Source organism: Oncorhynchus masou, chromosome 5, assembly GCF_036934945.1.
Source record: "Oncorhynchus masou masou isolate Uvic2021 chromosome 5, UVic_Omas_1.1, whole genome shotgun sequence".
Lineage (NCBI taxonomy): Eukaryota > Metazoa > Chordata > Actinopteri > Salmoniformes > Salmonidae > Oncorhynchus > Oncorhynchus masou.
The window spans coordinates 92986368-93002776 of record NC_088216.1 but is presented as its reverse complement, the minus strand read 5'-3'; the positions used below and the strand labels follow the sequence as shown (position 1 = coordinate 93002776).

General features: G+C 46.0%; 1 protein-coding gene across 1 annotated transcript in view; it reads left to right on the top strand.

Moving 5' to 3' along the window:
• The window catches only part of LOC135540453 (synapsin-2-like), a 204248-nt gene that overhangs the window by 18508 nt on the left and 169331 nt on the right, over nucleotides 1–16409 (top strand). The window contains 1 exon segment of the mRNA XM_064967087.1: nucleotides 7769–7826. Coding sequence (XP_064823159.1) covers nucleotides 7769–7826 — 58 coding nt within the window.

The following is a 16409-nucleotide window of genomic DNA, read 5'->3' as shown; positions in this document are numbered from 1 at the left end:
AGCTTGATAGGTCATTTGGTGCCCGAGCAAAACCCTAATTGGTGCTGAAAATCCACTTTATTCCATGACTTGCTACGGGGTCCTTGAATGAGCTATCGGACAGAAACATTGGGTTCCGCCTCTATGAGCCGAGGTGGTCGCAATGCACCTAGTCTTGCGACTCTGGGACATTTCTAAATGTCGTCATTTTCATGATGCAAAAATGAATTAAAGTCATTGCAAATGTACGAGGCTGTTTCTCGGTCTGAGAACCTTCTAGAGCCACGTAACTCACCACGCACTATCGACCTGAGGTCTAGAACAGGATTCTAAAATTTCGGAACTCTAGGTCTGACGGTTCTTTAAAAGTTCCAACAAGGTTAACTAATGCAGGCAGTGTAGGTCTCTACGCACCCCAATGGGGTCCCTACTTCCAAGCTGTGTGTGTGTGTGTGTGTGTGTGTGTGATTTAGTCTTCCTTTGAAATTTTATGGGAAAAATTACTGATTTACAGTTTAGTGGGGTTGCCTAATCACACATGTGAAATTCTGGAAAGATCTGACTTTTTTAACTCTTCAAAAGAGCCCCTAAGACACCAATTATGGCACTTTCGGTTGGCACAGGAAGCTATAAGTCAACACATATCCTCATTGGGGTATTCTAGTACGGAATCCTGAGTTTTAAGTCTTTACCATAAAAACTGACTGATTTACACAGGGTTGAATGCACTATTTCTATCAAACTGCAGGCAGGGTATGGATATACACTTTTAGGGTGATTTTTACCACTTCCGGTTGGTTCAGGAAGCTTAGAATCAACACAGGTAGACCTCATCGTGGCCTGATGGACTGGTACCGACGACAGGTTCATACGGCATTCATAACTCATATAGGCTCCAGGTTGAATTTAGGGGAGCAGGCAATGTATTCCTATGGGGAGAGATGTCATTGTAATCTGTGAGATCAAAAAAACCTGTTTTACTGTTAAGGGTTAATGCCACACGGTCAAAGGTTGGCTTGCACAGATCGGGAGGACCTTAGGAACATTCCTGTGGTTGAATTGTCCTTCTAAACCTAACGGTTCCGCCGCTGTCACCCAAAAGCAACTGACGTTGTGGGGCAGGCTTCATTTTGGGCCTACTTTTCTCATGGTCGCTTCGCTCAGACCGAGCGAGCTACGGTCAAGCGGGATATCTCGTTGAACTCGGCACGGCCTAGAGATTATGTTTATGCCATTGCCTGCTCTCTGTGTCTTTAACTTCTTGAAACTCCCCATCCCGGATCCGGGATTGTGACTAAGCCTCAGGCTCATTAGCATAACGCAACGTTAACGATTTCTGAAAATCGCAAATAAAATTAAAATAATGCGTTTGCTCTCAAGCTTAGCCTTTTCTTAACAACACTGTCATCTCAGATTTTCAAAATATGCTTTTGAACCATAGAAATTGACTAATTTGTGTAAGAGTATGCAAAGCTAGCATAGCATTTTGTGTAGCATGTAGCACGCAACATTTTCACAAAAGCCAGATAACCAAATAAATAAAATCATTTACCTTTGAAGAGCTTCTGATGTTTTCAATGAGGAGACTCCCAGCCACATACCAAATGCGCAGTGTTTCCTGAAAGCGTCTGTGTGTAGGAGAAATCGTTCCGTTTTCTACATTGCGCCTGGCTACCGAAACGAACCGAAAATGCAGTCACCTACAACGTGAAACTTTTTCCGGATTAACTACATAATATCGACCGAAACATGGCAAACGTTGTTTGGAATCAATCCTCAAGGTGTTTTTTCACATATCTCTTCATTGACATGCAGTTCGTGGAAGCTTGCTTCTCTCTCTGTGCCCCATGGAAAAATACTGGCAGGTGACTTTTGCGCACCAATTTCGGCGCAGGACACCGGGCGGACACGTGGTAAATGTGGTCTCTTAAGGTCAATCTTCCAACGATCTGCCTACAAATACGTCACAATGCTGCAGACACCTTGGGGAAACGACAGAAAGGGCAGACTCATTCCTCTTGCGTTCACAGCCATATAAGGAGATCATGAAAGACAGAGCCTCAAAAATCCTTGTCATTTCCTGGATGCCAAGTCATCTTGGTTTTGCCTGAAGCTCACGTTAAAGGGCACGCACAGAGAAGATATTTGTATTTCTGGACACGTCAGAGTGTTTTCTTTCGAACAGTAGCAATTATATGCATAGTCGAGCATCTTTTTGTGACAAAATATCTTGTTTAAAATGGGAACGTTTTTCTTCCAAAAATGAAATAGCGCCACCATAAGTGTAAGAGGTTAAGCACCGCACTTTTTCACTCCATCCTTGCTGTGTGTGTGTGAGAGCTTTTCTTTGACATCTGTTGGGAGAAATGACTGATTTACAATTCAGGAGGGTTACCTAGTCACACATATGAAGTTTAAAAAGATGTGACTTTTTAACCCTTCAAAACAGACAGTGTGACCCAATTAAAGGCACTTCCGGTTGGCACAGGAAGCTATAAGTAAACACATGTCTTGATTGAGATAGCCACTTACAGAATCCTGAGTTTTAAGTTTTTAAGGTAAGAATTGACTGATCTACACAGGTTTGAATACAGTGATTTTCATAATGACAGGTTATGTGTTTCAAAACACTTTTAGGGTGATTTTAACAACTTCCAGGTGCTTCAGGAAGCTTAGAATTGACACAGGTAGACCGCATAGTGGTCTGATGGACTGTCATAGAAGACAGGTTCATAAGGCATTCATAACTCATATAGGCTTCAGGTTGAATTTAGAGTTGCAGCCAATGTATTCCTATGGGGAAAGAAGTCAATGCAAACTGTTTGATGTAAACACCTTCTTTTAACTGTTAAGGGTTCATGCCACATGGTCAAGGTTAGGCTTGCACAGATCGGGAGGACCTCGGGAACGTGCTTCTCACCTTAACGGTTCTCTCACTGTCACCCAAAAGCAAATGACATTGAGGGCCAGGCTTCATTTTGGGCCTTCTTTTTTTCAAGGTCGCTGCACTCATAGCGAGCTACGGTCAAGCGGGGCGTCTCGTTGAACTCGGCACAGTCTGGAGACTATGGTGATGCCATTTTTTGTGTTGATTTCAGAATGCCATTTTGGTGATGGTCCCTCTCCGTTTAAACATATTGCAAATGTACAAAAGTCAACGAGCAAGTCAGTGTCCATCAGTCAATTAGATGTCATTCTGACACCAAACTGATATCAATTGACACCAAACCCACTTTATCCAACTCATTTAGAAGCAAACTATCACATATGTCAGAGCAGGCCCATAATTCACAGCGCCTTCAGTTTAAAACATAATAAAAACATAAAACACATAGTTATGTTCTAGCTGCGGGTCCAGTTTGGACATTATGTGTAGGCCTATGTGAGGCGACCCCGAATCCCGAGTTTCGGCTCGATAGGTCCTTTGGTGCCCGAGTAAAACCTTAATTGGTGCTGAAAATCCACTTTTTTCCATGCCTTGCTATGGGGTCCTTGAATGAGCTATTGGACAGAAACGTTGGGGTCCGTCTCTATGGGTCGAGCTGGTTTCAATGGACCTAGTCTTGTGTCTCTGAGACTTTTCTAAATGTTGTCATTTTCGTAATGGTCAAAATGAATTGAAGTCATTGCAAATGTACGAGGCTGTTTCTCGGTCCGAGAACCTTCTAGAGCCATCTAACTCACCACGCACTATCGGCCTGAGGTCTAGAACAGGTTTCTAAAGTTTCAGAACTCCAGGTCTGACGGTTCTTTTTTAGCTCGAACAAAGCTAACTATTGAAGCACTGTCTGTCTCTACGCACCCCAATACGTCCCTCCTTCCAAGTTGTGTGTCTGTGTGATTTAGTTTTCTTTTGAAATTTTATGGGAAAAATGACTGATTTACAGTTCATGGGGGTTGCCTAATCACACATATGACATTTTGGACAGATCTGACTTTTTTAACGCTTCGAAACAGCCCCTGAGACACCAATTATGGCACTTCCGATTGGCACACGAAGCTATAAGTCAACACATATCCTCATTGAGGTATGCTTTTACAGAATCCTGAGTTTTAAGTCTTTATGTTAAGAACTGACTGATTTACCCAGCACACTGGGTATGAACACCCTGCAACTGGATCTGTAACTGTTTAAAAAAAAACACCTATCTTTGAACATCACCAATTTGTCATTGTACAATTTCTCTTAAATGACGATAGATAAATGGCTGGTTCTTTTTTTATTGACACCGGAGGCTCCTTGACTTTGATGTGAAGTAGAAAAATGATTTCTCTATTTTCATTTTGAACATTTAATCCCAGAGAAATGGCCATAACTCAAAAACCGTTGAGGCCGAGACCATCTTGTTCGGGGCCAACTGCCCATTATGCCAAACCTACGCTCATCAAGTTTCGGCTTCGAAATATTTTCCATTTTGGAGATAAGGCCCTATCGTGATTTGTGATGTTTTGTACAATTGCAATATGATTGCTTATGCCCTCTGGTGGGATTTTCCGGGACAGCGTAAAAATGACCAAAATTTGATTATTTTATAAAATGGAAACCGAAAGTCCGAGAAAGTTTGTTTGATGACTTCCCGGTAGGTCCGGCCCTGCTGCACGGCCCGACGCCGACCTCGAATTTTAGAAACGTTCTCAGACGTCTAGTAAGGGACCGTACATTTGCAATATATACTTTCTCACTAATCATACAGCAAATGTCAAAATGTTCCCTTAAGGTATGAAAGGGCCACCAAAGCATTTAGGACATTACAGGAGGCTCTCTGCTGTAATCCAGTGCTGGTGGTACCCGACTTTGAGAGAGAGTTTGTGGTTCAGACGGATGCCTCAGAGGTCGGCTTGGGAGCAGTGCTATCCCAAGAGGTAGAAGGGGTGGAACACCCAATCCTGTTTTTAAGGAGAAGTGTATCTATATTTCCATGTCTAAAATTTGTATTTTCATTGACATTTATAATGAGCATTTCTGTGAATTCATGTGGCTCTCTGCAATATCACTGCATGTTTTGGAACTACAGAACGTAACACGCCAATGTAAAATAAGACTTTTTGATATAAATATGAACTTTACCGAACAAAACATACATGTATTGTGTAAACATGAAGTCTTATGTGTGTCATCTGATGAAGATCATCAAAGGTTAGTGATTAATTTTATCTCTATTTGTGCTTTTTGTGACTTCTCTCTTTGGCTTGAAAAATGGCTGTGTTTTTCTGTGAGTTCGTGGTGACCTAACATAATCGTTTGTGGAGCTTTCGCTGTAAAGCATTTTTGAAATCAGACACTGTGGCTGGATTAACGAGAATTTTATCTTTAAAATGGTGCCTAAATGGTGCCTAGAAATTTGATTTATGAGATTTCTGTTGATTTGTATTTGGCGCCCTGCAATTTCATTGGCTGTTGGCGAGGTGTTCCGCTAGCGGAACAAGAGTCTCCTTCTCGGTCTGAGATGTTGAACATCTCATTCCAAAGTCATGGGTATTAATATGGAGTTGGTCCCCCCTTTGGTGCCATAGCAGCCTCCACTCTTCTGGGAAGGCTTTCCACTAGATGTTTGAACATTGCTGCGGGGACTTGCTTCCATTCAGCCGCAAGAGAATTAGTGAGGTCAAGCACTGATGTTGGGCGATTAGGCCTGGCTTGCAGTCAGCTTTACAATTCATCCCAAAGGTGTTCAATGGGGTTGAGGTCAGGGCTCTGTGCAGGCCAGTCAAGTTCTTCCACACCGATCTCGACAAGCCCTTTCTGTATGGACATCACTTTGTGCATGGGGCATTGTCATGCTGAAACAGGAAATGGCCTTCCCCAAACTTTTGCCACAAAGTTGGGAGCACAGAATCATCTAGAATGTCATTGTATGCTGTAGAGTTAAGATTTCCCTACACTGGAACTAAGGGGCCGAGCCTGAATAATGAAAAACAGCCCCTGGCCATTATTCCTCCTCCACCAAACTTTACAATTGGCAATATGCATTCGGACAGATAGCGTTCTCCTGGCATCTGCCAAACTCAGATTTGTCCATTGGACTGCCAGATGGTGAGGCGCGATTCCTTACTCCAGAGCAAGCGTTTCCACAGCTGAGTTTAATGACGGCGAGCTTTACACCACTCCAGCTAACGCTTGGAATTGCAATCGCAGGCTAGTGTGCACCTGCTCAGCCATGGAAACCCATTTCATGAAGCTCCCCATGAACAGTGTTTGTGCTGATGTTGCTTCCAGAGGCAGTTTGGACCTCAGTAGTGAGTGTTGCTACCGAGGACAGACAATTTTCACTTGCTTCAGCACTCAACGGTCCTGTTTTGTGAGCTTGTGTGGCCTACCACTACGCGGCTTAGCCGTTGTTGCTCCTAGACGTTTCCACTTCACAATGATATCACTTACATTTTACATTACATTTAAGTCATTTAGCAGACGCTCTTATCCAGAGCGACTTACAAATTGGTGAATTCACCTTCTGACATCAGTGGAACAGCCACTTTACAATAGTGCATCTAAATCATTTAAGGGGGGTGAGAAGGATTGCTTTATCCTATCCTAGGTATTCCTTGAAGAGGTGGGGTTTCAGGTGTCTCCGGAAGGTGGTGATTGACTCCGCTGTCCTGGCGTCGTGAGGGAGTTTGTTCCACCATTGGGGGCCAGAGCAGCGAACAGTTTTGACTGGGCTGAGCGGGAACTGTACTTCCTCAGTGGTAGGGAGGCGAGCAGGCCAGAGGTGGATGAACGCAGTGCCCTTGTTTGGGTGTAGGGCCTGATCAAAGCCTGGAGGTACTGCGGTGCCGTTCCCCTCACAGCTCCGTAGGCAAGCACTATGGTCTTGTAGCGGATGCGAGCTTCAACTGGAAGCCAGTGGAGAGAGCGGAGGAGCGGGGTGACGTGAGAGAACTTGGGAAGGTTGAACACCAGACGGGCTGCGGCGTTCTGGATGAGTTGTAGGGGTTTAATGGCACAGGCAGGGAGCCCAGCCAACAACTTACAGTTGACCAGTGCAGCTCAAATATGGCATACATTTGAAAGGTATCCTATACCACGTTGAAAGTCACTGAGCGCTTCCGTATGGGAAATTCTACTGACAATGTCTTATGGAGATTGCATGGCTTTGTGCGCGATTTCATATACCTGCCAGCAATTGGTGTGGCTGAAATTGCCAAACCCACTATTTTCAAGGGGTGTCAACATCATTTTGGGCATGTAGTGTACCTTTAGATGTGTGGGTGTGTGAACTAATCTCTGCTCTGTTGAAGGAACATTTCCAGAGACAATGAGGTTTAGGCTGGATGCTGCAGTGAGTGACTGATCGTCCTCCACAGCTGCTCTGCTACTAACAACTTACTGGGTAGTATAGTGGTGCCTGGATACAGGTTAATAGTCAATGCAAAAAGGTTATCCCATTTCTGCTAATGTCCTGGGTTGTGATACATAACAGTCCTGCACTGCATTGGTTTCGGTAGTATAGTATGACGCTATAGTAATCTCATCCCTTTCATATTATGTGAACAATAGTAATTGTAATATCTATCAGTTAGCGCCACAATGTGTACAACTGACACAACAAAAATAAGATGGGGAAGGGGTTGTGTACTGAAAAGTATGTACTTCATTTGCTGTATTGTCACGCTTATGCAATCTGAACAGAAGTGCACCCCAGAACCATTTCAGTAGTTGTCTTCCTGTTTACTGTCCTGTACCCAGAGGGTAGGGTTAGAGGACCTATATATCCAAGCAATATGGTTATTTGACCAGTGACTATGTCTCTGTCTCTTATTTGAAATACTGTATATCTCTGTCTCTCAGGTCCAGACTGTTCAGAGGGAAGAAGATCCAAGGAGACTATGACATCAAAGTGGAACAGGTGTGTACAATCACACACACTCCAGTAATTTGAATTCATTCATCATCAGTTATTTTGTACCATTATTATTATATTTATCAGTTAGCATCACAATGTTTATAACTGGCACAACCACAAAGAACACGGGAACGGGGTTGTGTACTGAAAAGTATGTACTTCATTTGTCGTGTTGGCAAACTTTTGCAATCTGAACCAAAGTGCATTCCAGAACCATTTCAATAGTTGTCTTCCTGTTTACCGTCCTGTACCCAGAGGGTTAGGGTTAGATTGTCAGGCATAGGTGTATAGGTGGCAGGGAAGTCAGGCGCAGGAGAGTCAAACGGAGTGTAAAATGGAGTCTTTTAATAAAGTCCACGTAATAATAAATTGGGATATGCTTAACACCCCGGCAGTCCTACAATCTAAGCTAGATGCCATCAATCTCACACAAATCATCAAGGAACCCACCAGATACAACCCTAAATCTCAAAACAAGGGCACCCTCATAGACGTCATCCTGACCAACTGGCCCTCCAAATACACCTCCGCCGTCTTCAACCAGGATCTCAGCGATCACTGCCTCATTGCCTGTATCCGCTACGGAGCCGCAGTCAAACGACCACCCCTCATCACTGTCACACGCTCCCTAAAACACTTCTGTGAGCAGGCCTTTCTAATCGACCTGGCCCGGGTATCCTGGAAGGACATTGACCTCATCCCGTCAGTTGAGGATGCCTGGTTATTCTTTAAAAGTAACTTCCTCACCATTTTAGATAAGCATGCTCCGTTCAAAAAATGCAGAACTAAGAACAGATATAGCCCTTGGTTCACTCCAGACCTGACTGCCCTCGACCAGCACAAAAACATCCTGTGGCAGACTGCAATAGCATCGAATAGTCCCTGTGATATGCAACTGTTCAGGGAAGTCAGGAACAAATACACTCAGTCAGTCAAGAAAGCTAAGGCCAGTTTCTTCAGGCAGAAATTTGCATCCTGTAGCTCCAACTCCAAAAAGTTTTCGGACACTGTGAAGTCCATGGAGAACAAGAGCATCTCCTCCCAGCTGCCCACTGCACTGAGGCTAGGTAACACGGTCACCACCGATATATCCATGATTATCGAAAACCTCAACAAGCATTTCTCAATGGCTGGCCATGCCTTCCGCCTGGCTACTCCAACCTCGGCCAACAAATCCGACCCCCCCGCAGCTACTCGCCCAAGCCTCTCCAGGTTGTCCTTTACCCAAATCCAGATAGCAGATGTTCTGAAAGAGCTGCAAAACCTGGACCCGTACAAATCAGCTGGGCTTGACAATCTGGACCCTCTATTTCTGAAACTATCCGCCGCCATTGTCGCAACCCCTATTACCAGCCTGTTCAACCTCTCTTTCATATCGTCTGAGATCCCCAAGGATTGGAAAGCTTCCGCAGTCATCCCCCTCTTCAAAGGGGGTGACAACCTGGACCCAAACTGTTACAGACCTATATCCATCCTGCCCTGCCTATCTAAGGTCTTCGAAAGCCAAGTCAACAAACAGGTCACTGACCATCTCGAATCCCACCGTACCTTCTCCGCTGTGCAATCTGGTTTCCGAGCCGGTCACGGGTGCACCTCAGCCACGCTCAAGGTACTAAACGATATCATAACGGCCATCTATAAAAGACAGTACTGTGCAGCCGTCTTCATCGACCTTGCCAAGGCTTTCGACTCTGTCAATCACCATATTCTTATCGGCAGACTCAGTAGCCTTGGTTTCTCTGATGACTGCCTTGCCTGGTTCACCAACTACTTTGCAGACAGAGTGCAGTGTGTCAAATTGGAGGGCATGCTGTCCGGTCCTCTGGCAGTCTCTATGGCGGTGCCACAGGGTTAAATTCTCGGGCCGACTCTTTTCTCTGTATATATCAATGATGTTGCTCTTGCTGCGGGCGATTCCCTGATCCACCTCTAAGCAGATGACACCATTCTATATACTTCCGGCCCGTCCTTGGACACTCTGCTATCTAACCTCCAAACAAGCTTCAATGCCATACAACACTCCTTCCGTGGCCTCCAACTGCTCTTAAACGCTAGTAAAACCAAATGTATGCTTTTCAACCGTTCGCTGCCTGCACCTGCACGCCTGACTAGTATCACCACCCTGGATGGTTCCGACCTTGAATATGAGGACATCTATAAGTACCTAGGTGTCTGGCTTGACTGTAAACTCTCCTTCCAGACTCATATCAAACATCTCCAATCAAAATCAAATCCAGAATCGGCTTTCTATTCCGCAACAAAGCCTCCTTCACTCATGCCGCCAAACTTACCCTAGTAAAACTGACTATCCTACCAATCCTCGACTTCGGCGACGTCATCTACAAAATAGCTTCCAACACTCTACTCAGCAAACTGGATGCAGTTTATCACATTGCCATCCGTTTTGTCACTAAAGCACCTTATACCACCCACCACTGCGACTTGTATGCTCTAGTCGGCTGGCCCTCGCTCCATATTCGTTGCCAGACCCACTGGTTCCAGGTCATCTACAAGTCCATGCTAGGTAAAGCCCCTCCTTATCTCAGTTCACTGGTCACGGTGGCAACACCCACCCGTAGCACGCGCTCCAGCAGGTGTATCTCACTGATCATCCCTAAAGCCAACACCTCATTTGGCCGCCTTTCGTTCCATTTTTCTGCTGCCTGTGACTGGAACGAATTGCAGAAATCGCTGAAGTTGGAGACTTTTATCTCCCTCATCAACTTCAAACATCTGCTATCTGAGCAGCTAACCGATCGCTGCAGCTGTACATAGTCTTATCGGTAAATATCCCACCCAATTATACCTACCTCATCTCCATACTGTTTTTATTTATTTACTTTTCTGCTCTTTTGCACATCAATATCTCTACCTGTACATGACCATCTGATCATTTATCACTCCAGTGTTAATCTGCAAAATTGTAATTATTTGCCTACCTCCTCATGCCTTTTGCACACAATGTATATCGACCCTTTTTCTACTGTGTTATTGACTTGTTTATTGTTTACTCAATGTGTAACTCTGTGTTGTCTGTTCACACTACTATGCTTTATCTTGGCCAGGTCGCAGTTGCAAATGAAAACTTGTTCTCAACTAGCCTACCTGGTTAAATAAAGGTGAATTTTTTTTTGGTCTGTTCTGGATTTGGGGACTGAAGAGACCTCTGGTGGCATGTCCTGTGGCGTATGCATGGGTGTCCAAGCTGTTTACCAGTAGTTTAGACAGACAACTCGGTGCATTCAACATGTCAATACCTCTCAAAATTACAAGTAGTGATGAAGTCAATCTCTCCTCCACTTTGAGCCAGGAGAGATTGATATGCATATTATTAATATTAGCTCTCTATGTACATTTAAGGGCCAGCCGTGCTGCCCTGTTCTGAGCCAATTGCAATTTTCCTATGTCCTGTTTTGTGGCACCTGACCACATGACTACAGTAGTGCGACAAAACCAGGGCCTGTAGGACCTGCCTTGTTGATAGTGTTGTTAAGAAGGCAGAGCGTCGCTTTATTATGAACAGACTTCTCCCAATAGTAACTAGTACTCCATCAATATGTTTTGACCATGACAGTTTACAATCTAGGATTACTCCAAGCAGTTTAGTCATCTCAACTTGCTCAATTTACACATTATTTATTACAATATTTAGTTGAGGTTTAAGCGAAATATTTGTCCCAAATACAATGCTTTTAGTTTTAGAAATATTTAAGGCTAACTTATTCCTTGCCACCCATTCTGAAACTAACTGCACCTCTTTGTTAAGTGCTGCAGTCATTTCAGTAGCTGACGTTTCAGCTAGGGTTAGCTTCACCCACCTCCAGCTCTGGTAGGTCTCGAGCAGTCCGGTCGTAGAAGCACTTAGCAAGCTGCTTTCTGTGACGCAGTTTGTCCGTGACGCCAACCATGACGCAGGGCTCAAGTAGCTTGTTAGCTACGGGGATGGTAGTCTTCAGACGTCTGGACATAAGGCATTGTGCTGGGCTGCTGTCCATATTTTCGGTGGGTGTGTTCCTCCACTGTAAGATTGCTTTCCATGGGTCGTTGCTGTCACGCAAGGCCCTGCTTAACAGGTTTTTTGCAATCTTGACAGCTGATTCTGCCTTGCCATTTGATTTTGGGTGTCTTGGAGAGGAGGTCACGTGGTCAAACTCCCATTCTGAGGTGAAACGCTTGAACTGTGCAGTGAATTGTGGGCCATTGTCCGTGATTACCTTGTCAGGCTGACCTTGCCTTGCAAACTGCGCCTTGCAGCGCTTTATGACCGTCTCTGCAGACAAGTCAGGGAGCAGTTCAATTTCCCAAAAGTCAGAGTAGTGATCAACAATTAGAAGATAGTCCTTTCGTCTGTGGCTGAATAAGTCCATGCTGACGATTTGCCAGGCCCTTGTGGGCAGTTCGTGTGACATCATGGTTTCCTTTTGCTGTTCATGAGCGTACTCGTTGCATGTGGTACAGTTGCTGACAAAGTCTTTAATTTCTGCTTGCATGTTTGGCCAGTATAATGTTTCACGAGCCTGGAGGTAGCATGCGTCACCTCCAACGTGACTGGAGTATATGCGGGTAAGCATCTCTGGACGTAGTGATTTGGGAATAATGACCTTCTGACCTCTGAACAAGACACCATTTTGCACGCTGATCTCATCTTAAAAGGTCCAGTATTCTCTCACTGTGAAAGGTGTCTCCTCTTTCAGGTATGGCCAACCTGCGAGAGCCATGGACTTCAGTGACTGTAGGTGTTCGTCCTTGTCAGTGTGTTGCCTTATCTGGGCTAGGTGGTGATCTGTGACGTTTAAGTAGTCTGCCTGATTGATCTGTTGAACATCTTGTTGTTCCTGCTGTAGCGAACATATGGCCTGCCGCTGATAGACAGTGCCTCTGCCTGCACATTGTGTTGTTGCCCTGCTCAGTGTGTCGCTGATGGTCCTGGCTTGTAGACAACCTTCAGGCTGTAGTTTTGCAGAGTCAGGAGCATGCTTTGAAGCCTCTTGGGTGCGTTGAGGAGAGGTTTACTGAATATGGCAATGAGTGGTTTGTGGTCAGTTTCAGCGGTGACCAGGTCTCGCCCATATAAGTAGTGATTACATTTACATTTAAGTCATTTGGCAGACGCTCTTATCCAGAGCGACTTACAAATTGGTGAATTCACCTTATGACATCCAGTGGAACAGCCACTTTACAATAGTGCATCTAAATCATTTAGGGGGGTGAGAAGGATTACTTTATCCTATCCTAGGTATTCCTTAAAGAGGTGGGGTTTCAGGTGTCTCCGGGAGGTGGTGATTGACTCCGCTGTCCTGGCGTCGTGAGGGAGTTTGTTCCACCATTGGGGGCCAGAGCAGCGAACAGTTTTGACTGGGCTGAGCGGGAACTGTACTTCCTCAGTGGTAGGGAGGCGAGCAGGCCAGAGGTGGATGAACGCAGTGCCCTTGTTTGGGTGTAGGGCCTGATCAGAGCCTGGAGGTACTGCGGTGCCGTTCCCCTCACAGCTCCGTAGGCAAGCACCATGGTCTTGTAGCGGATGCGAGCTTCAACTGGAAGCCAGTGGAGAGAGCGGAGGAGCGGGGTGACGTGAGAGAACTTGGGAAGGTTGAACACCAGACGGGCTGCGGCGTTCTGGATGAGTTGTAGGGGTTTAATGGCACAGGCAGGGAGCCCAGCCAACAGCGAGTTGCAGTAATCCAGACGGGAGATGACAAGTGCCTGGATTAGGACCTGCGCCGCTTCCTGTGTGAGGCAGGGTCGTACTCTGCGGATGTTGTAGAGCATGAACCTACAGGAACGGGCCACCGCCTTGATGTTAGTTGAGAACGACAGGGTGTTGTCCAGGATCACGCCAAGGTTCTTAGCGCTCTGGGAGGAGGACACAATGGAGTTGTCAACCGTGATGGCGAGATCATGGAACGGGCAGTCCTTCCCTGGGAGGAAGAGCAGCTCCGTCTTGCCGAGGTTCAGCTTGAGGTGGTGATCCGTCATCCACACTGATATGTCTGCCAGACATGCAGAGATGCGATTCGCCACCTGGTCATCAGAAGGGGAAAGGAGAAGATTAATTGTGTGTCGTCTGCATAGCAATGATAGGAGAGACCATGTGAGGTTATGACAGAGCCAAGTGACTTGGTGTATAGCGAGAATAGGAGAGGGCCTAGAACAGAGCCCTGGGGGACACCAGTGGTGAGAGCGCGTGGTGAGGAGACAGATTCTCGCCACGCCACCTGGTAGGAGCGACCTGTCAGGTAGGACGCAATCCAAGCGTGGGCCGCGCCGGAGATGCCCAACTCGGAGAGGGTGGAGAGGAGGATCTGATGGTTCACAGTATCGAAGGCAGCCGATAGGTCTAGAAGGATGAGAGCAGAGGAGAGAGAGTTAGCTTTAGCAGTGCGGAGCGCCTCCGTGATACAGAGAAGAGCAGTCTCAGTTGAATGACTAGTCTTGAAACCTGACTGATTTGGATCAAGAAGGTCATTCTGAGAGAGATAGCGGGAGAGCTGGCCAAGGACGGCACGTTCAAGAGTTTTGGAGAGAAAAGAAAGAAGGGATACTGGTCTGTAGTTGTTGACATCGGAGGGATCGAGTGTAGGTTTTTTCAGAAGGGGTGCAACTCTCGCTCTCTTGAAGACGGAAGGGACGTAGCCAGCGGTCAGGGATGAGTTGATGAGCGAGGTGAGGTAAGGGAGAAGGTCTCCGGAAATGGTCTGGAGAAGAGAGGAGGGGATAGGGTCAAGCGGGCAGGTTGTTGGGCGGCCGGCCGTCACAAGAAGCGAGATTTCATCTGGAGAGAGAGGGGAGAAAGAGGTCAGAGCACAGGGTAGGGCAGTGTGAGCAGAACCAGCGGTGTCGTTTGACTTAGCAAACGAGGATCGGATGTCGTCGACCTTCTTTTCAAAATGGTTGACGAAGTCATCTGCAGAGAGGGAGGAGGGGGGGAGGGGGAGGAGGATTCAGGAGGGAGGAGAAGGTGGCAAAGAGCTTCCTAGGGTTAGAGGCAGATGCTTGGAATTTAGAGTGGTAGAAAGTGGCTTTAGCAGCAGAGACAGAGGAGGAAAATGTAGAGAGGAGGGAGTGAAAGGATGCCAGGTCCGCAGGGAAGCGAGTTTTCCTCCATTTCCGCTCGGCTGCCCGGAGCCCTGGAATCGCTGGCAGGAGAAGACGATGCTGAGGCACTCTTTCTCAATTTGTGCATAGTTTTGTTCGGTGGGGGTGAGCGCTCTCGAGGCAAACGCAACGGGCTGGCCTTCCTGCATAAGGCAGCATCCAAGTCCCCTTTGGCTGGAGTCGCTCTGGATTGTGACAGGCTTCATGACGTTGTAGTAGCGCAACACTGGCATGGATGAAGCCAGAGATTTCATCTCCTGCACTGCGGCCTCGTGCTTGGGTAGCCAGTATCATGGTGTGTCTTTGTCCAGCAACCGGCGCAGAGGCTCACAGACTGCTGATAGGTGTGGCATGAACAACATGCCCATTGAATCTGTGCCTGGGGAGGTACACTTTGAAGTGGATGAGAGCATCACTCCAGTCCAGTGTGCTCCTCGCAATGTGCCCATTGCAATGAAAGTGGCTGTGAAGGCCTAGCTGGACAAGTATGAGGCCGATGGCCACATGACATCTGTGACTGAACCAACTGACTGGATCAGCAATATGGTCATAGTGAAAAAAACAGAGAAGCTGAGGGTCTGCATCGACCCAAAGCATCTGAACCAAGTACTGAAACGATCCCACTTCTGACACCATGTTTCGGTATGATATGTTGGATAAATGAATAAAGAAAGACACCAATGTCAGGTTCAATAGCCTTGTTAGTGCATTGTACAAATCCGTACAACTGGAGTCCGGGGAACAGTCCGGCTAGTCGATTACCTATCAACTAGACTCCGTAACAATAATCCAGGTAGAGTCAGGAATTCCTAATTTAGGCCCCTTGTTTAGGCCCCTTGCATTTTTACTAACGACATGCCACTGACTTTGAGTAAAGCCAGTGTGTCTATGTATACGGATGACTCAACACTATACACGTCAGCTACTGAAATGACTGCAGCACTTAACAAAGAGGTGCAGTTAGTTTCAGAATGGGTGGCAAGGAATAAGTTAGCCTTAAATATTTCTAAAACTAAAAGCATTGTATTTGGGACAAATATTTCGCTTAAACCTCAACTAAATATTGTAATAAATAATGTGTAAATTGAGCAAGTTGAGATGACTAAACTGCTTGGAGTAATCCTAGATTGTAAACTGTCATGGTCAAAACATATTGATGGAGTACTAGTTACTATTGGGAGAAGTCTGTTCATAATAAAGCGACGCTCTGCCTTCTTAACAACACTATCAACAAGGCAGGTCCTACAGGCCCTGGTTTTGTCGCACTACTGTAGTCATGTGGTCAGGTGCCACAAAACAGGACATAGGAAAATTGCAATTGGCTCAGAACAGGGCAGCACGGCTGGCCCTTAAATGTACATAGAGAGCTAATATTAATAATATGCATATCAATCTCTCCTGGCTCAAAGTGGAGGAGAGATTGACTTCATCACTACTTGTAATTTTGAGAGGTATTGACATGTTGAATGCACCGAGTTGTCTGTCTAAACT